Here is a 23,607-nt window from a genome sequence, read left to right as displayed (position 1 = left end):
TGGGCTACTTAATATTAGATCACTAAATCCAAAAGCAGTTATTGTAAATGAAATGATCACAGACAACAGTTTTGATATACTTTGCCTCACTGAAACCTGGCTTAAGCCAAATGATTATTTTGGTCTAAATGAGTCTACTCCTCCAAGCTACGGTTATATTCATGAGCCACGTCCGGTTGGTCAAGGTGGTGGTGTCGCAACAATCTTTAGAGACTTTCTTACCGTTACTCGGAGAACAATGCATACATTTAAATCATTTGAAATGCTTGCGTTGAACATAACAGTTCCAAACAAAAGTAAAAAATCATTGGTCTCTCTTACATTGGTTACTGTGTATAGACCCCCTGGGCCTTACACTAATTTTCTGATAGAGTTCGCAGACTTCTTATCGGATCTATTGGTTAACGTCGATAAAGTACTGATTGTTGGAGATTTTAATATCCACGTAGACAGTGCTAACGATCCATTAGCTGTGGCGTTTAAAGAACTACTAGACTCTTGTGGTGTAACACAATACATCAATAGACCTACTCATCGTCTTAATCATACCCTAGACTTGATTATATCTCACGGAGCCGATCTAACCAATATCGATATTATACCTCAAAGCGACGATGTTTCCGATCACCATCTTATAACATGTACACTGCGCACTGCAGAAATCAGTTGTATATCTGTAAAGATAGTTTCGTAAAGAACTTGCCAGATCTGACTTCTCCAATAACCTTTCCAACGAATATAAAATTGCTCGATGACATGACCAGCAACATGGGCACTATTTTCTCTAATACATTAGAAGCGGTCGCACCTGTGAAGTCAAAAAGGATAAATGAAAAGAACATAGCACCATGGTATAATAACACCACTCGCGCCCTAAAAAGAGAAACGCGTAAAATGGAGCGAAAATGGAAACAAACCCAATTAGAGGTCTTTAAAATTGCATGGAAAGAGAGTGCAAGCTGTTACAAAAAGTCACTAAAAGCAGCAAAAGCCGAGCACTTCCGTAACCTCATAGAAAATAACAAAAACAATCCAAGGTTTTTATTTAGTACAATTGCTAAATTAACAAACAAACAGACTCCACCTGACCTGGGTATTCCGCCGCACCTTGGTAGCAATGAATTCATGAATTTTTTTACCGAGAAAATCGAAATAATACGAGACAACATAGCTAAAACCAAACCTCCAAGTTTGTCGGAAGAATTAGTTTCAACCGTCACCCAAAAAGAAAAGCTAGAGTGTTTTTCTCCAATAAGTCAGGAAGATTTAATTAAAATTATTGCAACATCCAAACTGACGACATGCTTATTAGACCCCATTCCGACTACTTTATTAAAAGAGTTACTACCTGCTGTAATTGAGCCCATTTGTAACATAATCAACTCGTCTATTAATCTAGGACATGTCCCAGGACCCTTTAAGCTGGCTGTAATTAAGCCTCTTATCAAAAAACCAAACTTAGACCCAAATGAACATGGAAGCTATAGACCGATTTCAAATCTCCCGTACTTGTCTAAAATACTAGAAAAAGTAGTGTCAACTCAACTGTGTACCTTCCTACAAAATAATGACATGCACGAAAAGTTTCAGTCTGGCTTTAGACCGCATCACAGCACTGAAACTGCGCTCGTTAGAATTACAAATGACCTTCTTATTGCTTCAGATAAAGGTAACATCTCACTCTTAGTCCTGCTTGACCTTAGTGCTGCTTTCGATACTGTAGACCATAAAATACTACTAGATCGTTTACACCATTATATCGGTATTCAGGGACAGGCACTGCAATGGTTCAGATCTTACTTAACAGACCGATATCAATACGTCCATTTAAATGGGAAATCGTCAAATCTTACGCAAGTCAATTATGGATTACCTCAGGGATCGGTTTTAGGACCCTTGCTTTTCTCCATATACATGCTGCCCCTCGGCAACATTATTAGAAAACATGGAATTAGCTTCCACTGTTATGCAGATGATACTCAGCTATATATCTCATCAAGACCAGATGATTCCTTTAAGCTATCCAAACTGGCAGAGTGCATCGAGGACATAAAACATTGGATGACTAGAAATTTCCTCCTTTTAAACTCTAGCAAAACAGAAATATTACTTATAGCACCAAAATCAAGTAAACAGAATATCTCCGATTACAGCCTGCAAATTGAAAGCTGCACTGTTACTCCAACAAATACAGTTAAAGACCTAGGCGTTATATTAGACGGCAACCTGTCATTTAAAAATCACATCTCAAATATCACAAAAACAGCCTTCTTCCACCTTAGAAATGTTGCCAAATTACGAAATAGTTTATGTGTTGCAGACGCAGAAAAGCTTATTCATGCATTTGTGACCTCACAGCTTGACTATTGTAATGCTCTACTTAGTGGTTGTCCTGTATCATCGATAAACAAACTACAGTTAGTTCAGAATGCAGCTGCCACAGTTCTTACTAGGTCAAGAAAATACGATCACATAACCCCAGTTTTATCATCGCTTCACTGGCTACCCATTAAGTATCGCATTGATTTTAAAATTATTTTAATTACTTACAAAGCCCTGAACGGTTTAGCACCTACTTACTTAACCGAGCTTTTATCACGTTACAACCCATCACGCTCGCTGAGATCTCAAAACTTAGGACTTTTGACCAGCATGCAATGTAGGTAGCTCGGGTGGACTCCTTTACCATCAGTGCTTCCTGGAGTGGTGGGACAGCAGCTGTCAAGACATCATTAAATCTTGGGTGAGAATTTTGTGACAAGCTCTCTTACTAGTTTCAGGAGCTCCTGTGAGTCAGGCCTAGGTAAGTCTGGCTCTCTTCGTGAGGACTCAGATCTGCAGCTGTGTGTTGCATGGGATGATGCTGTCAGTGGCTGTTGGTATATTATACTATTTATCCATCCATCCATCCATTTTCTACCGCTTATCCGAACTACCTCGGGTCACGGGGAGCCTGCGCCTATCTCAGGATTCTATACTATTTATGTATAGCATAAATAATATAATATTACACACTAACTAAAGTTTGAAAAATGCGATCGCGGGGAATGGCCGCTTTGGTGTTAGTGTTTGTTGTGTTTTGGTAACTCTTTTCATATTAGTTTTATTGAAGTCTTAGACGTTTTCTTAGTGAACATCCAATCAGCTTTCACATGCAAAACACCATGTTGGAACACAAAGACAATTAACTTTCCCCCCAAAGGTGCCATCTCCTGATTGGGTCAGTCACGTTTTAAGGATGTGTTAGGGTTAGGGTTAGACAGACCAGTGTATCTTCCATTTTGTGCTGTATTTTTCTCTCTTTTCTCTTCACCTACACCCATAAGTTTGTGCCAGGTTGCAGCCTTGTCTTTCCATGTACAGATCCTCTGCATCAAAAAGGTTCTCTCTGATCACTTTCAGCCAAGATCAACTGGAGCCTCAGAAAAAAACTGCATCACGAAACGTTCTTTTTTTTGAGTGGCAAGACACGCAAGTATCATACTTGGTCTTATCAGTGGATGCATAGAGCATCATTAATCCTTTTAACAAATTTGCTTTACAAGTAATAAGCTGATGTTTTGTTCAGGCTATTGACTTTTGAATATCAAATACTGCCATAAATTCATGCTCTGTTCTTCTCTCTGCTTCAACTTCAACCTTCTTCCAATGTTAAACTCTACTGTATGTGTGTGTATGTTTGATTAGTATGTATCTTGTCTAGGTAATAAAGTCCTTTTTTATTTCACACGTGACATTGTTTGCATAATCCAAAAAACATAAACATGCAGATTCTTGCTAACTGCTGGTAATGCTAAGTGATTTCCCCAAATCATAAAATTTGACCCAGATAAGTATAAGTAATCCCAAATTGAGTTTAGATTTGTTTCCCTTACAAGCGGTGATGGATAATATATTTATTATAATTTTGAACAAAGCTCATGATAATTCTTTCAAATTTGTTGCTGAATAGTGTTTAAATAATACTGTTCCTCATTAAATCCCCTAAATAATTGGTGGAGAATGCGGGCATGATTAAACAAAAATATGATCTTAAACTACTGGCAAATAATATCAAGTGGGTTTTAAATCAAGACAATACGATGCAACGTGCTATACACCTGTATGTCGCTATTTGCGGCTTGCTTAATGTAGAGTAAGTGACAGCTTGATTTGGTACTTCTGCTATGATTGTAAAAGTCTTAACATAGTTTAAATCGTATAAGTGTTAGGTTAATCTGTTTTGGGGAAGAAATCACTATTTCAGTATTAATAAATGCATAGCTCTATATTGACGAAAAAATCTCAAATAGGCCGCATGTAAAAGTGTTCCAGCAGTCAGCTATTTTTAGTTCATTAATCTATGTCCAATCTCTCTTTTCTCGATTTTGCTTATTTTTAACATGTGCTCCAGTAACATTACCCTTCTACACAATCCAGATGATTAATAGGGCATAACTATAATTCTGAGAAACAATCAAAGTAAGAAGAAAGGAGGCAGGAATTGGCAAACGTCAAATCAACTAAAAATAAACAAATAACAAAATATAAATGTAAATGTAAAGTGCCGGCAGCTCCCTCACGGTCGGCTGCCGGCCCACAATAAAGCAAAACATAAAATCCCTGCCTGGTTCTCTCTCGTCCTTCACTGTTGTTGCTTCTCCTTTTATGCTTCCGGAGCTCCTTTATAAAAGATGCGAGACTGGTGCAACGGGCAGCTGATGCTCATTATAGTCACCGGCCTCACGCCGTTCCCTCAGAGCCCTCTTTCCAGTCTGCTTGTCACATCGCCCCTAAAAGAGTGGGGGGACTCACGAGACTGCGCTAAATTCCCCCACGGAGGCCAGTCTTGGTGGCCGCAGCACCTAGAGTAAGGACAGAAGAGGGGAGAGAAAAGGAGATGGCAGCACCAGTAGCGACAGAGACAAACGAGGGAAAGAGGGAAAAAAAATCTTGTTCCGATTCCCGGACACACTGCCGCTCAATCCTCAGCCAGCCGTGAAACTATTCCTTAGGGTGCCATGCAATGGTTCTGGATGCTCGGTTGGACACCTGGATCTTCATCCTCCCACTGGCGGCAATTGCCCTGTTTTATGCTCCTCTCCGTCACGGCGGACGGCAGCAGTCTCCGGCCCATTGCGACGATTCCTCCGCTCCCTCCCGGAATGGCAGCCAGGCCACCTCGACCCAGGAGCACGGCAGCGAGCGCTCCGTCCCACCCGATGTATACTTGCTCCAGCACCATCTCCAGCCACTCGCGGTCATCACTCTTCCTCACTGCCCGACCTCTTCAGCATCGCTATAACCCACATCAGCGAGGACTCTCTGACAGCATATCCCTTCTTCCCCTGTGTAACAATATTCAATGTCAGGAAGAAAGCTCCTCTGTGAGAGATGCGAGACCGGTGCAAAGCGCACCTGACACTCATTATCCCTCTGCTTGTCACATTATTATTATAAAAAGGCTAAAAATAATATGCATTCCACATTCACTGTCTGAATTAGCCTTCAAATAAACAAACACTTATACTGTAGTTTATAGCTCATTGGACATAATGTTATGTGCTCCTTCGTCTCAAAATACATTGAATAAAAGCATCCGCTTAACAAAAAAAGTAAATATACTGAAAATTCTTGTAACCTTAAAACGTAAAACAACACTTTTCAAACAAAGCAAGTATTACAAAAACAAAGTCCTTATTCCACAATTTCCTGTGTTTTGAAGAAGAATGAAGTCCAAGGGTTATCAAACGACTTGAGGGTGAGTAATTCATACCCTCACAGCATCCATTAAGCTTACTTACATTCTTAACAAAAAGTAAAAAAAGTCACACATGTACAAGTCTGTGCCACACATATTACACACCATAATATGGTTATTATGTGTTAAATGTTTTAAAAATGTAACATAATATAAAAAATTTTCAATAACTATTATGTGCTAAATTATTAGATTATAAAATACAAATAAAAATAGCCTTATCACAGAGTGTGGTGTATGAGAAAGGTTGTCAAACTTGGTGTCAAATCAGGAAGAACACCTCAGAATTGCAATTCAAACAGGTTTTAATGTCCAAAGAAAGGGGAACAAAACAGGCAGTTAAACGGAAAAATCCCAGGAATCCACAAAAACAAGAAATCCAAAAAACTATTTATCCCCTCTGATAAATCCAAGAAGAAGGCGTGTTTACAAAGGTCATAGTTGCAGAAATGAGGAAGAACGTCACTGACTAAATTAACTTGACGTGCAGGAAGGGATTTCATTTAAAAGCCTGAGTGACTGAAAGACGATTTCTATTTTTTAACATACTCGACAGTGGGTAAGAAGATTTTTAACATTGATTTTGATCTTACATGTACCTGGGATAGTAATTAAACTTATTATTAATAAATTCTAACTAAAGTTAAATGGTATGGATTTGAATACACTGAGTTAAAATGATTATATAATCTATTGTATTATTTTACATTTTGAGCAACACTAACATTTGATAAATATGATTTACAGGAAAGATGATTTTGTGGGCTCTTCTTCTAATGAGCATGGCTTTTTGCCCTGTATCACCAATGGTAAGTTTAACAGTAAATAAGAACAGACTCTAAGGTGTATATGTGTTAGGTTAGTGTATATATAATGGTAATATTGATTTTTGAGTAGTTTTAATATTGCTTTCTCATTTCCTCCTCAGCCTTCATCAACTGTAACTAGTGAGTAAAACATAAAGTCAATATTAACTTCATTTTAAAGTTACTGTAATGTGATTTTGTATATTTATATGTAATAAAGTACTTTATGTGTTTCTTTACATCATGTTGTTTTCCAGCATTTTGTAAATTAAATTAAGTTTACATCATCAAAGACGTTTGAATTTTATTACAAATCACTGTACAATTCATATACTTAACTTCTGTTTGTACGTCTCTTAAAGACTATACAACATGTATAAACTTTTGTTTATTAATGTCTTATAACACCATGTTCCTGATATACAGCGACGCCATATGCATACTATTAACATTTTGATTGAAACCTATAACAAGAGATTTTAGCTACTACTCTCATATCAAAATGAAGTTTGGTATTGAAATCACACAGAGACAATATCTCAGTTTACTTGAAAATAACATTTTATGTGATTAAACACAATGAACACAACTCTACATCGAAAATAAACCTCTTGTTTTTCTTTTCTTTCTTTCTTTCTTTTCTTTCTTTCTACTTTCTATAAGATGTTGATGAGGAACGGAAAAACATTCCTGATATAAACAAAGGTAAAACTGCTGTATTATATAAATAACTCAGTAAAGCAGAAATGTAACACAAATATTTCAGTGTCTATAATGTTTTCATCAAATGTGAGCATATGTGTTTTATGGCATTAGATTTACATCTTAAAGAGGGAGACATCATGGTGGTGAGTTCTAGTATCCTGGCAGATATTATCATACATATTTCCTGCTAATAATCACTGCATATTATCTGCTTTAAAGTCAAGGCAAAAGAGTTCACTTTTGGATAAACAATCCAGATGGGAAATCCCTGTCCCCTACGTGCTGAGTGCTGATCTGAGTAAGACAATGTGTTGTTTCTTTCAAGTATGTTTATAAATATACTGTATGTGTTTTTATCCTTCAAATTTCAACTTTTTCAAAGTTACGTTGTGTTCTCTGAAACAGTAAATGTATGTTATTACAAAGTTAATACTGAAAATTCCTGTCAGTGTAACAGTCTTTAGAATTATATTTTCAACAAACCATTATTAGAATATCTTGCGGAACATTTTGCGTACATAACATAACATAACTTGATGTATTATGGAAATAATAATTTGCATGATATTTACAAGATTTATTTAAATCAAGGCCCAACATATCGAGAGAGTGCAGCTGTAAGACAACCTGTCACCTGCATAGAGATGAGTCTGTCAGAAATATTGATCTGACAAGAAGTCTGTGTCCTTCATTCGGGTGCTCTTTATCTTAAATTTAGAACATAAATCTGGTTGCACTTGAACAGCAACTTGCATAGCTGTGGTGTGTTTCTAACTTAAAATGAGCTAACATGTACCTGCTAAATGTACAGTCTAGCATGTCATGTTCTTTACTGTTTGTGTGTGACTAAAAAAAAGACATTTCTTTTTCAGAATGAAGATCTTTTGACTTTCTTAGATTTCAGTTTTTGTGTGTACTTGATTGGTTTTGATTGTGGTTATAGGTGTGGACTATAAAGGAGTTATACTGAGAGCTTTTGAGCAGTTCAGACTGAAATCATGTATTGACTTTAAGCTCAGGACGACAGAAGAATTTTACATCTCCGTGGAGTACTTTGATGGGTACAGTACAGTTCCATTAAATAATGTATATATAGACTACACATAGATCAATTGATGATGATTTTGCAGGTGTTGGTCATATATCGGGCGGAGTTCCCCGGGTCAGAGTCTTTCCATTGGTAACGGCTGTGGAATCATAGGCATTGTTGAGCACGAGTTTCTTCACGCACTGGGATTTTACCATGAACAGTCAAGATATGACAGAGATGATTATGTGACAATAAAAATTGAAAACATCCTCTCAGGTAGTCCTATAATGTTTCACCTATTTTGTTCATTCAAGTATACATATAAATACACCATGAGTTTTGCCTTATCAACAACCCAGCATGATAACTTTAGTATTTTTTAATTTCAGGCAAAGAGAGCAATTTTGATAAATACAGTGAGAGTGTAACAAGCATCCAAGGCACACCGTATGACTACATGTCTGTGATGCATTATGATAAAAATGCCTTCAGCAATGGTAAAGGATCCACAATCATCACCAGACGTCCTGAGTTTGAGAATGTGATTGGTCAGCGTCTGGGCATGAGTGAATATGATGCTGTTGAGCTCAACTTACTCTACAAATGCAGTAAGTTTTTTGTCATCTTTATAACCTTTATTACAGGGTGGATTCTATTTAATGTAACACAAGGAATTTTTGAAGGTCTGATAAATACTGCTGGTACGTGTCAGAGTTACACAACACCACAAACTCAACTCAACTCAACTCAACTTTATTTATATAGCGCTTTTTACAATTTTCATTGTTACAAAGCAGCTGTACATGAGACACATTTAATACAAGTATGAATTCTAAAGCAGCCCCCCCGGCCAGGCAGATAGTGCAAAACAATATGCAAACGGTGGTGAGGAACCCAAAACTCCCATCGAGAAAAAAAACCTCAGGGGAACCCAGGCCCAACCAGGGGATTCCAGTTCCCCTCTGGCAAAAGCTGCTGCCTCTGCACAAGCTCAACAGTGCTTGCACAACAAGGCTTAGTAAAAATATAAAAATTAAGGATTAAAGATTATCATTAACAATCTAATAGCATTTGAAATGTTGTAGGAAAAACAAAGTTGTCGCGTCCTTTATCCAGCTCTATCCTCTTAGCACTTGTCAGGTCACCGCTTTCCATTCTCAGCTCTGCCATCAGGTCTGGGCATGAACTGCATCCTGCGGTAACCTTGGAACAAAGAGACAAGACTGGCTGAGAGTAGAGTACTGTTCTGCACTCTTTGATGCAACAAGTGCATCATTTGTTGTTGGATGTGTTCCTGGTTCCGGTTGATCTAGATAATGCAGCCTAAATCCTCTGAGGATTAATATTATGGAGGTGTAGTGTATGCAAGATTAAAAAGATGAGTCTTTAGTCTGGATTTAAACTGACAGAGTGTGTCTGCCTCCCGGACCGTGCAGGGAAGAATATTCCAAAGTTTAGGCGCTAGATAAGAAAACGATCTACCACCTGCACTTGATTTTGAAATTCTAGGTATTACCAACTGACAGGACCCCTTAGAGCGTAATGTACGTGGAGGTCTGTAATACAATAGAAGTTCATTCAAATACTGCGGCGCTAGACCATGTAGGGCTTTATAGGTAATAAGCAAGATCTTAAAGTTAATGCGATGCTTTATAGGTAAACAGTGCAAGGTTGACAGAACCGGGGTTATATGCTCATACTTTTTTGTACGTGTAAGAACTCGAGCTGCCGCGTTTTGAACCAGTTGCAGTTTTTGTAATAGGCCCGCAGGGCAACCACCTAGAAGTGCATTACAGTAATCTAGTCTTGATGTCATGAATGCATGAATTAATTTCTCTGCATCTGAAAGTGACAGTATATGACGTAATTTAGATATATTCTTAAGATGGAAAAATGCAATTTTACAGGTGTTTGCGACATGGCTTTCAAATGAGAGAGTACTGTCGAATACAACGCCAAGATTCTTAGCTGATGACGAGGATTTTATGGAGCATCCGTCAATCGTTAAGCAGTATTCTTGGTTGTTACGCATAGCAGTTTTCGGTCCAGTAAGTAACACTTCTGTTTTGTCCGAGTTTAGTAGTAAAAAATTGTTACTCATCCACATTTTTAAGTCAACTATGCAATCCTTTATTCGATGAAACTGCTGGGTTTCATGAGGCATCGAGGAAATATAAAGTTGAGTATCATCAGCATAACAGTGAAAGCTAATTCCGTGTCGCTTTATTATATCTCCTAGAGGTAGCATGTATAATGCGAAGAGCAGGGGTCCCAAGACTGAGCCCTGTGGTACACCGTACTGGACTGTGGTACACCGTACTGGACAAACAACAAAAGACACAAGAATGTCACTTGAAACATGTCACATGGAAACGCTTTAATCCTTTTTGTTTCCTCATTTGTTTACGAACGTTTCATTTGTGTTCCAGATTCATCCACGTCTTTCCTTGACCACTGTAGTTTTGATGACGAGTCTCTGTGTAAGATGAGTGTTTGTTCTTCATCTGAACACGGATGGCAGAGGGTGAGTTCAGTGAGCGATGTCAATGTAACTGACCACACCTACTGGAGCAAAGAGTCAAATGGTGAGATTTTCAGTGAATGTCGTTTGAATGTTTCATTTTAAATATCTGCAAGTCGTGCATTTTCCTTTTTAGCGTGGTATGTAGAGATGGTGCTGCACATTCTCACTCCCAACTTGTCAAGTTTGGACGCTTGGTTAGCGCCCTTCTGCGTCACTTTTCCAAGCATAGGACACCCTTAAGCTTCAGTTTCGGCTGTGCAGGGTACTTCTTTGCTTTTCGGTTCTTTCTCTCACACATCAGTTCAAGGCGCATTTAATGGTTCTCACAAAAAATGGCCACAACTGAGTTTCCATAGTTTAGATAAAATGGACTATGGTCAACTGTGGTCAAAAACTGTTTAAAGTATTACAACTTGCGTTGCAAACATACATTTATTTATACTAACTAAATGCGTTACGCAAATTCCAGAATGACTGTGTAAAGCAAATACAGTTATCCTGGCTGTGTAAGTTTAAATTAATTATACCTCATTGTATATTGAAACACTAGTATATAATTTTGTAGTAACGGTAAAAACTGCATGCCCATCTTGTCTGTGTTTTGATGCCAAAGGTTGAAAGGTTGAAAACTGACACTAAAGGGCACTCTGCGCAATAAAAAGGGAAGCGTAAGGGTGTTAACCAAACTTCAATGGGTGACAAGTTGGGACTGAGAATGTGTAGAAAAAGGTCACAATATTATATTACATAAATATCCCCCAAATCTGCTTCCCATCAAATAACTGACAATTTTTTTATAATCACCTATCTTTAGTATCCAAGGAAGTAATGATATCTCTCAAAAATTTTAAATGTCAAAAAGAAACCTAAAGAACTTAAGTAAACACTTAGCAGTTAAGAGAAAATACTTCTTGACAGCCTTTAGATCATCCATTTTCATTAAGACTTCCCTTATCCCTTTAACTAAGTGTTTGCTTAAAGGTTTTTATGTCACTTGTCACTGATGACAGATGATCAGCTGAGATGTACTACGCCTATAACAACAACAACTTGGTTATGACGGTACCTGCTGTACAACTTCAGGAAAAAACAGGTTTCTAGTCGAAACTCTTGTCATATTACTAGACATGGTTGGGTGAAATATGGACAAAAACAAACATTGGGTTATAAATGAACCCATGAAATGTCGCAAGTCACCTTAGGTAAAAGTGTCTGCTAAACAAATTGAAACCCACTAGAGGAGAAACCGTGAGAAGGGAAAATTGAAAGGATGTGTTGGGAAGGGTTTTGTATTTAAAAAAGTTACAATAAAATTGTTTTCATCTCGGACGTCTAATATGTCAATGAAACTGATATTATTACCTGCAGGCACCTCTTTCTTCATGCACTTCAATGCAGTGGGGAGAAATGAGGGCGACTTGGCTCGACTGGAGAGCAGAGAAATGACCCCGACAAGAGATTGCAAAGTTCAGTGCCTGCAGTTCTATTACTATCACAGTGCCAATGAGAATGACCAGCTCAACATCTGGATCAGGGAATATTGTGACGCCGCAGACAGAAGAGGAGCTTTGAGACTCATGGACCAGATCACAGGTCTTACTCGCTGCTACAGAATAAAAACACAATTAAACAATAATCTACAAGAGGGCACGTCATTTCAGTCTTTAGTCTTTCCAACATCAGTGCTATTGTAAAACAGTCACCAAAGAATATACTGTAACTACCAAAAACACGAAGCACTAAATCTCCTTTTGCAAATTAAGTCGAAGTATACTGTCCAGAGGTTTCTCAAAGTGACACTTTGTGATAATTCTTTGCAGGACGGCCTAATAACTACTGGCAGCTGCACCACGTGCCACTAAATGCAAATAAAACCTTCCAGGTCGTATTTGAAGCCCGTAAAGGAGCTGGAAACTCCAGTGGTGGTTTCTCATTGGACGATATCAATATTTCACAGACCGAATGTCCTCACATATGGCAGATAAGGAACTTTGAGAAGCTCATGAATGAAATACCGACTGGTTCTGACATATACAGTCCCTTGTATTACTCTAGTGACGGTTATCGCTATCAGGTGTTCTTGAGGAATTATGTGACTTACTTTTCGATGTATGTCCGTCTGGTGTCTGGTGAGTTTGATGATAAGCTGCAGTGGCCTTGTCCATGGAGACAAGTGACCTTCCAGGTGCTTGACCAGAATCCACACATGCAGAGACGCATGTCCTATGAGAGCAGCATCACCACAGACCCAACTTTGGTTACTGGTGAGACAGTATTTCACCTGTTTTCACCATCACTCTTCATCTGTTATTTAAATATCTTGTCACATCAGAGCTAAACATGAAGTTATTAATATCCCTTAAGACCTCTTTGTCCCATTTTTTTATAGAAGATGGCACATATTTCTGGAACAATCCTCGAATCAATGGAACTCAAACCATTATTGGCAATGAATCTGTATTTGTTTCACGTGGATTTGGCTATCAGTATTTCATGTACAAAGATGAGCTCACTAAAAGAGACTTTCTCAAGGGTGGTGACATCATATTTCTCTTCAGCATGAAAGGTAGGTTTGGTGACTTCAAAGAACCGATTTTAATGATGTTCACATGGTCCACAGCTGCTCCTGAGATAACACTTTTATCTGTGAATATAAATGTTGTTACTAATCCAGAATACTTTGTCTTAGATCTCTCATGGCTGCTTCAGTATGAATCTGTACCCTGTCCAAATGTGAAAGTGAAGCATATCAACGCTACGGTTAATGAAAATATCAGTCAGGGTCCATGTGTTTCCAGGTAAATCGTCTTGGTTTGTAACCTCAATTCCCTGATGGAGGGAACGAAACGTTGTGTCGAGGCATTCAAATTTAATTTGCCAATTTTATTGGCCTTTTCCAAAAGTAGTCAGAGTTGATAGGTTCTCAAGGGCGAACCCCATCTGTCGGTTTTACAAAACGTCGAGAGACCGCCAGAAAGGGAACTCCTTTTATCAACCTTTGTAAATATGACTGATGTTGATATTTTAGACACTTGTGGCACAAAGTAAAGCTCAAATGGGTTCACTGAATATGCAAAAATAGGATCTGATAAATATGTTATATTTCCAGTTTATTGTAACCCAATAAGATATTGTGTAATTATTTGTTGTTGTTTTTTGCTTAGGGCTCTTACCCCTCAGCCAATCATTACAACTGTACTTGGACCCAACCCGTAGGTCACATTCTCATGTACTTATTTAGTTTCATAGGGCTTGAAAAGGTTGAGATTGGCTTTTGCATAAACAAAGCATGCAACCCAAACACTCAAATATATGAGAACAATATTCTCTTCTAAGGTTCACTGTTTAGTATTAAAATGTATTTTGTATTTATCAATAACTTTCCTCCTCACATCTGTATCTTTCTTTTCTCTTTTAGTGTCTGTCTAGGCAGTTTCTGTAGTTCCAGCTCAAGGACTCTTCCCTCCTCTATGATCTTGCTAGTTGTTTTGTTTTTGTTGTTCCTGAATTAATCATGAGAAATAATAATAAAACAAAATATTAATTTAATACCTAGATCCATGTTAAACCATCTGTTATATCTAGTAAATTATCAATTTGTATTGTTAAATACAAATTAACTTAATTTTATTTTAATAACAAGTTATTAAAATGTGTTTGAATTTTAATCCAAAAGTACAAGGATGCAGATTATACACAGATTAAAGCATATGCCATACTGTAAAATCTGATGTCTGTGTTTATCATTAAAGGAAATAAACATGATCTCTAATCTACACTGCAGGGGTGGCACCACCACATCAAAAGCGGTGGGGCACAAATGGTGAAGCGTTGCATTGCACTCTCTACCGAGCGGTTGAGCAGATAATTTGAGCAGATAATGCAATGTAGGACTGCATTGTTCTGCTGCTCCACACGTCTATTGTGCAGACATACAATCTAGATCCTTCAAGTTTTGCTTTTACTTTCTCTCTAGTTTCTGTGTACAGTTTTGGTATTTCCTTGTTCATAAAAAAGTTCTGCTGCAACTCATATTTGCTGTCTAGTTTTCATACTAGCTGCTTAAATCCACACATTTCCACAATGTATATTGGGTTTTGTTCCATACAAATGATCTCGGCCACTGCTCTATTTAGAACGGTTGCTTCTTTGGATGTTGATTCATATTTCTTGGTGCTCACAATACAGAAAACGACACTCTTTATTATTCTTTCTATTGCTAAACTGATATATTTAATTTTCACACTCTGACTGAAAGAAATGTCTAGAGAGAGAATTGCAGGTCACCGCTAACACGTTAATAACTATCACTTGTTCCAGAAATGGAACAAATAAAACAACGGACGACAGAAAAAGTCTTCTTTACAGAAAGTTTTAGAGGAAAGTTTGAGCTCCTAAAATCATGCAAGAATGTGCAATGCCTGATTTTTGATTAACAAACATACTAAAAGTCAAATAAAAAATTCTTAAAGACTAAATAAACTGAAAGTAACATAAGTTCCCTTTCGATACTTCACTCGTACTGCGTAGCAGGACGCTATGGGGAAAACTCCTTTTTCTCCGATGACTGAAGATTTTCAATAACGCAGTGAATACTGCACGGCCATTGGTGCGTTAAAAGTAAAACTTTGCGCCAATGGAAGCGAAGCTGCATGGACCTATGGCGATGAAGCCCGCCAGAAGGGGCGGGGCTTATCGCTATATATGCAGACACATCGCCGTAGTGTCTTCAGATCTCTTCTCCTTCAGCGACGACTTCTACATCGCTACCTGGACTGATAGCTTCGCCGTCGAAAGAGCCTTGCAGCGGATTGGACCTCTCTGCTCAGCGATTCCGCTTGTTTCAGCAGCGCTGTATCCTTTTCCCTGCCGATATCCGGCAAAGAGCTCTAAAAGACAAATTTTCCGAGCAAATTTCTTGCGGTGTTGTTGCAAATGCCGCGCCGTACCTGTCACTCGTGTGGGGTCCACCTCCACGCCGCTGACGGTCACGGCGAGTGCGTCTCATGCTTGGGAGTTTCCCACGCTCAAGACGCACTCAGAGAGACGGAATGGCCTCAGTGTGAGAGCATGAGTCTCTCCTCTCTGCGCTCGTGGATAGCTTTCTTTTCAGAGAGCGATTACGCTCCTCGATCTCTCCCGCTTCAATCCACAGTGGAGACGAAGCAACGGGGTAGAGGAACTAAGCGCTCTGGAAAGAGCGAGCTCACGTCCGTTCGGCATGCCTCGCTCTCTCCACGGAGAGATATTTGGCCGGTTTGCTTCATCCAGCCTGATATGCGTCCATCGGCATCTGCCGGTGACACGGTTTCGTTTGGCGGATGCGAATTCGAGGAAGACAACACTATGTCGTTAGCGGCATCAGACGCGGAGGAGCTGTAGGGCTCGGCTTTCGACCCCGCCCCCCTTCCGTCTGTAGACGACCCGCGCCGGGTGTGGACTGCAAGCTTTTTCGGGTTCCTCACTAAGGCTGTGGAAGAGCTGGGCTTGGAGTTGTCCTCTCCGGAGGAGCCCACTCGCAGCTGCTTGGACGAATGGTTCCTGCCGGGGCGCCGCTCAGCCCCTTGTCAGCGGACTTCACCGTTTTTTCCGGAAGTTCACAACGAACTCACCAGGTCATGGCGCACTCCCTACTCGGCCCGCCTATGACCCTCATCCTCCTCCGCTCTCACCTCGGTTGACGGCGCAGAGGAAAAAGGCTGGATGAGTCGGTGGCCACACATCTGTGTCCGCCTTCGGCCACTGGTTGGAAGGCGAAAGCAGCTCATCCCTCCCTGCAGAAACACATGGGCCCTTGCTGGACAAGCTATTTCGTCTGCAGGCCAAGCGGCTTCAGCACTGCATTCCATGGCAGTGCTCCAGGTATACTAGGCCAAACTTCTCCAGGGGATGGACGAGTCTGGCTCTGACATCACGCCCTTCAAAGAGCGCAACGGATCTTGCTCTACGCGCCACCATGGTCACGGCCCAGGCGATAGGCAGATCCATGGCCAGCCTCGTGGTACTCAAGCGTCATCTATGGCTGACACTCACTGAGATCAAGGAGGCTTGGTCCCCTTCCTCGATGCTCCGATTTCCGCCACCGGCCTCTTCGGACCAGCAGTGGCGGGTTTCGCAGATCGTTTCACGGCAGCGCAGAAGTCTTCGCAGGCCATGAAACATTTCCTGCCAAAGAGACCTGGAACCAGACCTGCTCCGGCTCGGCCCAAACCAGCGCCGGCTCAGCAGCCTGTCAAGGCTGTGCCACCCACTGCTCAGGCTACCGGAAGCGAGACTCGTCAACGCTCTCGCTCGGGAAGACGCTTCCCCCACCCTCAGCACAAGTTACTGTGTCTCGCTGTTGCTGGACCTCCTCTAAAGAAAGCTCTGGTATGTGCCCAAGCACCCCGTTCTGTCCCGGGTGCCGGCAAAAATGTGTTTACCTTTGTTGTTGCAAATGCTGGGTCTGTTCTCATGCCCGCACAACCCACCGCTGTTCTAGCGGATACTTTAATAAAACACAAACATTGTCAGAAAAAGAGCAATCTTCCTCTTCCACTCCCAATAGGCGGCATACCTCCCCAATGCATTCAACCCCTTGCCCTACGGGTCGAGGGCTGGCAGGCCATCCCCGGGGTATCGGATTGGGTTATGAGCATAATATCTGGGGGATATTCTCTCCAGTTCGCTCGCAGGCCCCCACGGTTCAGCGGGGTCATCTCCACCCGTGTTCAGAGCGCGAATGCACACCTTCTGCGCACGGAGTTGCGGAACTCACTGGACAAAGGAGCCATAGAACCAGTTCCTCCAGATCAAACCGAGTCGGGCTTCTACAGCCGCTACTTCCTCGTACCCAAAAAGGATGGTGGTCTCCGCCCCATCCTCGATCTCAGACATCTGAACCTCGCTCTTATGAAATGGCGCTTCAGAATGATTACACTGAAATAGATCCTCTCGCAAATATGCCAGGGGACTGGTTTTTCTCACTGGATCTGAAAGACGCGTACTTTCACATCCAGATAGCCCCCATCACAGACGATTCTTGAGATTCGCCTACGAAGGGATTGCATATCAATACATGGTCCTTCCGTTCGGGTTGTCTCTAGCTCCTCGCACCTTCAAGAAGTGCATGGACGCGGCTCTATCCCCTCTCAGGCAGATGGGAATCCGCATTTTGAACTACCTCGACGACTGGCTGATTCTAGCACAGTCAGAGGAAGAACTACGGGCCCACAGCTCCATCCTCCTCAGCCATGTCGAATGTCTGGGACTCAGGATCAACCATGCCAAGTCCCCCAACGAATTTCGTTCCTGGGGGCGGCTTTCGATCCGTATGACGGCCAGAATCGCGCCAGACCATGCTCTGGCTATTCAGCAGCTCGCGGCCTCCTTTACACCTGGAGCGTCACGCCCCCTCAAAGCGTTTCAGAAGATGCTGGGTCTCATGGCTTCTGCGTCTCAAGTACTGCAGTTGGGCGTTCTTCGGATGCGTCCGCTGCAGTACTGGCTAAAACCAAGAGTTCCGCCACACGGTTGGCGTCTCGGACGTCTACGCATCTGGGCGGATCAAGTCTGTGTATCCGCTCTAGCATCATGGAAGGATCCCCTCTGGCTGGAGCAGGGTGTGCCCCTGGGCACCACATGCAGACGAAAGGTGATCACGACGGACGCCTCCAACACGGGTTGGGGGGCTCTGTGCGATGGCACACCGGCCTTCGGCCACTGGTCGATTCAGGAGAAGGGACTGCACATCAACTACCTGGAAATGCAGGCAGTATGGCTAGCCCTTCGCTACTTTCTACCGGTCTTACAGGACTGCCATGTCTTAGTCCGATCAGACAGCATGACAGTAGTGTCCTACATAAATCACCAGGGAGGCCCCTCCTCAAAATCGCCTTTTTTCCCTCGTACTTCGCCTCTTGGAATGGGCCCAATTCAATCTGCGCTCACTGAGGGCCTGGACCAGGGAGCAGATATGCTATCTCGGAGAAACGTCCCTTCAGAGGAATGGACGCTCCACCCCAGGTCGGTTCAGAAAATCTGTGAAGTCTTCGGAAAAGCGGAAGTCGACCTCTTTGCCTCGAAAGACAATACTCATTGCCCAACTTACTTTTTGTAGGACAGGGACGCCTTGGCCCACAACTGGCCCAATTGTCTCTTAATGCCTTCCCTCCGATCTCTCTCATACCACAGACGATAAAGAGGATCATAGAACAGAAGCACAAGGTGCTGTTCGTAGCCCCACTCTGGAAGAACCAGCCTTGGGTTGCAGAACTGTCTCAGCTGCTCGTAGCAGCCCCGTGGCCTATCCCTCTGAGACGAGACCTCCTCTTCCAGGCAGGCAACACGATTTGGCACCCCCAGCCAGAACTGTGAGCTCTGCACCTTTGGCCTCTCGACAGGAGCCTACGGTCCTCCCCGAGAGCGTCATAAATATGATATCACAGGCTAGAGCTCCGTCTACAAGGCGACTCTATAACCTCAAGTGGTCTGTCTTCTCTGGCTGGTGCTCCATGCGCGGAGCAAACCCAGAATACTGTGACATATCACTAATTCTGTCCTTCCTGCAGGAGCTGATGGATAAGGGCCGTTCCCCTTCCACGGCCTAGGTTTATGTGGCAGCAATTGCAGCATCTCATGCCCCCATAGAAGGCCGAGGAGTTGGGAAGAACGATTTGGTTGTTCGGTTTTTGAAGGGTTCCAGGCGGCCACGCCCTCCTCGCCCCCTCACAGTTCCCATATGGGATCTACCCAGGGTGTTGAGAGCTCTCAAGGGTCCTTCCTTCGAGCCTCTGCAGTCCCAGGACCTTCGTCCCCTAACACTTAAAACCGCTCTGCTTCTAGCATTAGCATCGGTAAAACGTGTGGGCGATCTGCAGGCGCTCTCTGTGAGCCCCTCCTGTCTTGAATTTGGGCCTAATGACTCTAAAGTAGTCCTCAAACCGAGACATGGTTACATGCCTAAAGTGCTCACTACTCCCTTTAGAGCACAGGTAGTGACACTTTCTGCGCTCCCCTCCTCCGAGCAGGACCCGGAGCTCAATCTGCTCTGTCCTGTCAGAGCACTTAAGATATACATTGAGCGTTCCGCCCCCTTTGGGAAATCGGAACAACTCTTTGTCTGCTTCTGTGACCGCATTTTAGGGTCTCCCGTCTCGAAGCATAGACTATCTAAATGGATAGTTGAGGCTATCGCGCTAGCATATTCTTCCTTGGGCCTTCAATGCCCTACGGGAGTCAGAGCCCATTCCACAAGAGGTGTCGCCTCTTCCTTAGCATGGTCTAGTGGAGTCTCCATAGCGGATATTTGTGCTGCGGCCTGCTGGGCTTCGCCTTCCACATTTACCAGATTCTACAGTCTGGACCTTCCAGCTTAACACGCCCGGGTCCTTTCTGCCTAAGAATAGAACGCTCGGCCGTGGTTGCCCTCAACCACACCAGCACCTAGCATTCCCTTGGGACGATTAACCGGATTAGGCCACCTATTAGCTTGGCTGTTCCCTCTTTCGCAGGTTTCCCTGCCTCATACCTATTCTCGAGCCATGGCTCTGGGATTTATATTGTTTTTCGTTCCACTTGTAGCACGGCGGGATTGTATTGGTTCCCAATAGCGTCCTGCTATGCAGTACGAGTGAAGTATCGAAAGGGAACGTACTCGGTTACTTACGTAACCTCGGTTCCCTGAGATACGGGAACGAGTACTGCGTTCCTTGCCGTGCTTACAAGCTGCATATGGTCGTCGCTTCACTCGAATTAACCTGAAGACACTACGGCGATGTGTCTGCTTATATAGCCATAAGCCCCGCCCCTTCTGGCGGGCTTCATCGCCATAGGTCCGTGCAGCTTCGCTTCCATTGGCACAAAGTTTTACTTTGCACGCACCAATGGCCGTGCAGTATTCACTGTATTATTGAAAATCTTCAGTCATTGGAGAAAAAGGAGTTTTCCTCATAGCGTCCTGGTACGCAGTACTTGTTACCGTATCTCAGGGAACCGAGGTTACGTAAGTAACCGAGTACGTTTTACTAACTTTGTGTGTTCTGCAAAAGCAGCAGGATGAGTCCGGGCTGTTTAATGAGGTTGCTGGTGTTTCCACCATTGGGCTGAAATCTCTGGACAAACTGACGGCAGATTGGTTTTCCATTGTCGATTGGTTTTCCGACCTGATCAGGCAAAAACCTAAAGTAATTCCAGATTTCACTGCTTGAATTGCTCTTTTTATAACAAACTCTCATGCTCAAAAATCGTGTTTGAATCCATTTTAGGCATACTAGGGAAAGAAGTAAAAAAAGGAAAGTAGAATCAGACAGACCGGAAAATGACTTATAACATACAAGGCGATTTTCACAGGATTTGTGTTTACAGCAGAAAGATTACAGACCAATTCCAAAAGACATCTTTCCAGACACATATGAACAAAATGCAGATGTTTTTATGTAACTGGCGTGCGCACTTACAACATAAGTTACGGTACTACCGTACTTTCGATACTATCGTTTTTAAAACTCTTTAGCATCGCTATCCTACCGTGGCACACAACCTACATCATCGCAATAGTTTAAAACGATCTGCAAATCCTGCATTATCTCCACCGTCTATATAACATCCATCACTGAAATGCCATGAACAAACAAACACACCTGAACTTCACTATCGTAAGAGTAACGAGTTTCAGCCAATCTTGAAGCAGCGCAGCCAATCTTGATGGTAAGCGTGTCCTGCTCGTTGGTTGACGGGTGGGCGGGCTTTTTCTGGAGAATTGCCCAATAAAAAGAATGGGAGATCCAGACTCATAAAAAACTTTCTGAAACAAGTTACTGGGTGACAGAAATACTACGTCATACATCCAACTTGTTTTTTAACAAGAAGATCACATTAAGCATGAGAATCCAGCATGCTAAACAGTTAAATAAGTCAGAATGGATGACATAGCATGATACCTGATCTCTAACATTGTGACGAGGGGTGACACAGACTTTTTTGCAGTGGATGGGAAAGGGTCTTGTATCGCTCCCCAATCATATTATGTCAGCTGCACTTATATCAAAGAATGGCAAAGATGGAGATGTCATGGTAATAATGCAAACACCTTTATCCTCTGCTTGGGACGTTCACTCCTCTCTGTGTCGCTGTGAACTGAAGAATGCGCTAAATAACGCATCCTGCCGCCGTTTACATGAGCTATCTCGAATTCCTGTACAAATAACATTATAACTAGGGGGGCTAAACTAGGACTTTGGGGTGGCTACAGCCCACCAAAAAAGGGCCCAGCAACGCCCCTGTACTGCAGTCTGTGAATGATCAAATTGCTCATTTGCAGGGTCTTTACCTGATTTAGCCTATACCAGTCAATTGAGATGTTAGAGTGATGTCCCTCCATAAACAAATCTGAATATTGTTCATACATTAGTGTATGTGATTGTGAACTGCATATATAATCAGGGTGGCGAAGCTCCCTTTTAGGTTTTCAGTAATGAAAGTGGATGATTGGCAAGTTTTTACCTCAATATATTTATTTAATGGATAACAAGCTGTCAAGTTTATTTTAAATTGGTTTAACTATTGTACAAGTTTTTAACTCGCTTCATTTATTCACTCATATGATGAAAAGATGGCAGTGTAGTTTAAAAGTTGCCGTGCAATTGTGTTACACGAAGGCTGTGTTAAGAATCTGTTATTGCATGCACCAAAATCCCTTCTTTATTATAAGACTATCAAAGTACTGTACAGTCAAGTTACCATCGACTGTAGGCTACTGACAAAAAGCATTCTACACATTTAGATATTATTACTATAGAATTGTAATAGAAATTTCAAGGTGCTTTGGCATTGATTATTCAAAAGTAGCCTACTCAACCTGATGTTAAATCAGCACTTTCGACTTCATCTGTTTGTTTACTGGAAATACAGGTTTGGATGAAACAGAACTTTCTGTTTTTCTGAACCTGTATTTCACTGTTCAAAAACTGAAGTTCTTCTGATTGACACCTCAATTGTTGTAAATAGATGTAAAAAATTTAACTTACAGAGGACGAGTGCCAGATTCTCCCTTCTGTACAGGTGCGGGATTTGGGTTTGATTTTGGATGCACAGCTGATTTTTAACTCTCATTTTAAGAATGTTACTAAAGTACCTTTTTATCATCTTCAGAACATTGCACGTACAGTATAAGACAGTTTCTCTTGAAAGGCTTAATCATGCCTCTATAACATCTAGGCTTGATTATTTTAATTCTCTTTTTGCACGGTTACCTGGAAGTATGATTAAGAGGCTGCAATACATTATGTACAAAATTAAGCTGCATGTGTTTTAACTCACACATCTTCATATCACTCCTGTGCTTTCTCAACTGCACTGGCTTCCAGTTCGATTACGTATTGATTTTAAAACTCCTATGTTTACTTATAAAGCAGTACATAGGTTGGCCCCAGAGTATATCTGTAATTTGGTCACAGTGTCCATTCCATCTCTTGTCTTTTTTGACTGCTGTCTTCACGAACAGGGGTGGCCTAGGACAAAAATTCAGCCCTGGCACTGTAGCCACACCAGCCCACATTACCACACCCACACAGCCCAACCCACCAACAAGCATATTTACTACTTACATATATGTACAGATGGTGGAATAATGTAGGCATTAGCATTTAACAGATATTTAAACATGTATTATATGTGACTGGCAAACAATGCTTAGTTTGTGAAGAAACCCCTGTAATTATTCAAATCCATCTATTCTTCTTTTTGTAATCTCCGTTAAACCACAACAGTGACAAAAAACAGGCTGTTGAGGATCCTCTAACAATCTGATGTCACATTGTTTACG

The 23,607-nt window shown here is 41.7% G+C and overlaps 1 protein-coding gene across 1 annotated transcript in view; it reads left to right on the top strand.

Annotated features, from left to right (window-relative positions):
* LOC130413227 (meprin A subunit beta-like) overlaps positions 1-14,352 on the top strand; it is a 54,162-nt gene extending 39,810 nt beyond the window's left edge. The window contains exons 2-16 of the mRNA XM_056738288.1: positions 6,488-6,549; positions 6,669-6,687; positions 7,210-7,251; positions 7,363-7,394; positions 7,471-7,549; positions 8,195-8,312; positions 8,382-8,557; positions 8,671-8,889; positions 10,711-10,866; positions 12,174-12,398; positions 12,626-13,069; positions 13,195-13,371; positions 13,495-13,603; positions 13,970-14,017; positions 14,224-14,352. Coding sequence (XP_056594266.1) covers positions 6,493-6,549; positions 6,669-6,687; positions 7,210-7,251; positions 7,363-7,394; positions 7,471-7,549; positions 8,195-8,312; positions 8,382-8,557; positions 8,671-8,889; positions 10,711-10,866; positions 12,174-12,398; positions 12,626-13,069; positions 13,195-13,371; positions 13,495-13,603; positions 13,970-14,017; positions 14,224-14,317 — 1,995 coding nt within the window. The 5' untranslated portion in view covers positions 6,488-6,492 and the 3' untranslated portion in view covers positions 14,318-14,352. The remainder of the gene's footprint in view (positions 1-6,487; positions 6,550-6,668; positions 6,688-7,209; positions 7,252-7,362; positions 7,395-7,470; positions 7,550-8,194; positions 8,313-8,381; positions 8,558-8,670; positions 8,890-10,710; positions 10,867-12,173; positions 12,399-12,625; positions 13,070-13,194; positions 13,372-13,494; positions 13,604-13,969; positions 14,018-14,223) is intronic.
* The last annotated feature ends 9,255 nt before the right edge of the window (positions 14,353-23,607 follow it).

The sequence above is a fragment of the Triplophysa dalaica genome, chromosome 23 (genome assembly GCF_015846415.1).
Source record: "Triplophysa dalaica isolate WHDGS20190420 chromosome 23, ASM1584641v1, whole genome shotgun sequence".
Lineage (NCBI taxonomy): Eukaryota > Metazoa > Chordata > Actinopteri > Cypriniformes > Nemacheilidae > Triplophysa > Triplophysa dalaica.
This window is presented reverse-complemented; position numbering and strand designations above follow the sequence as displayed.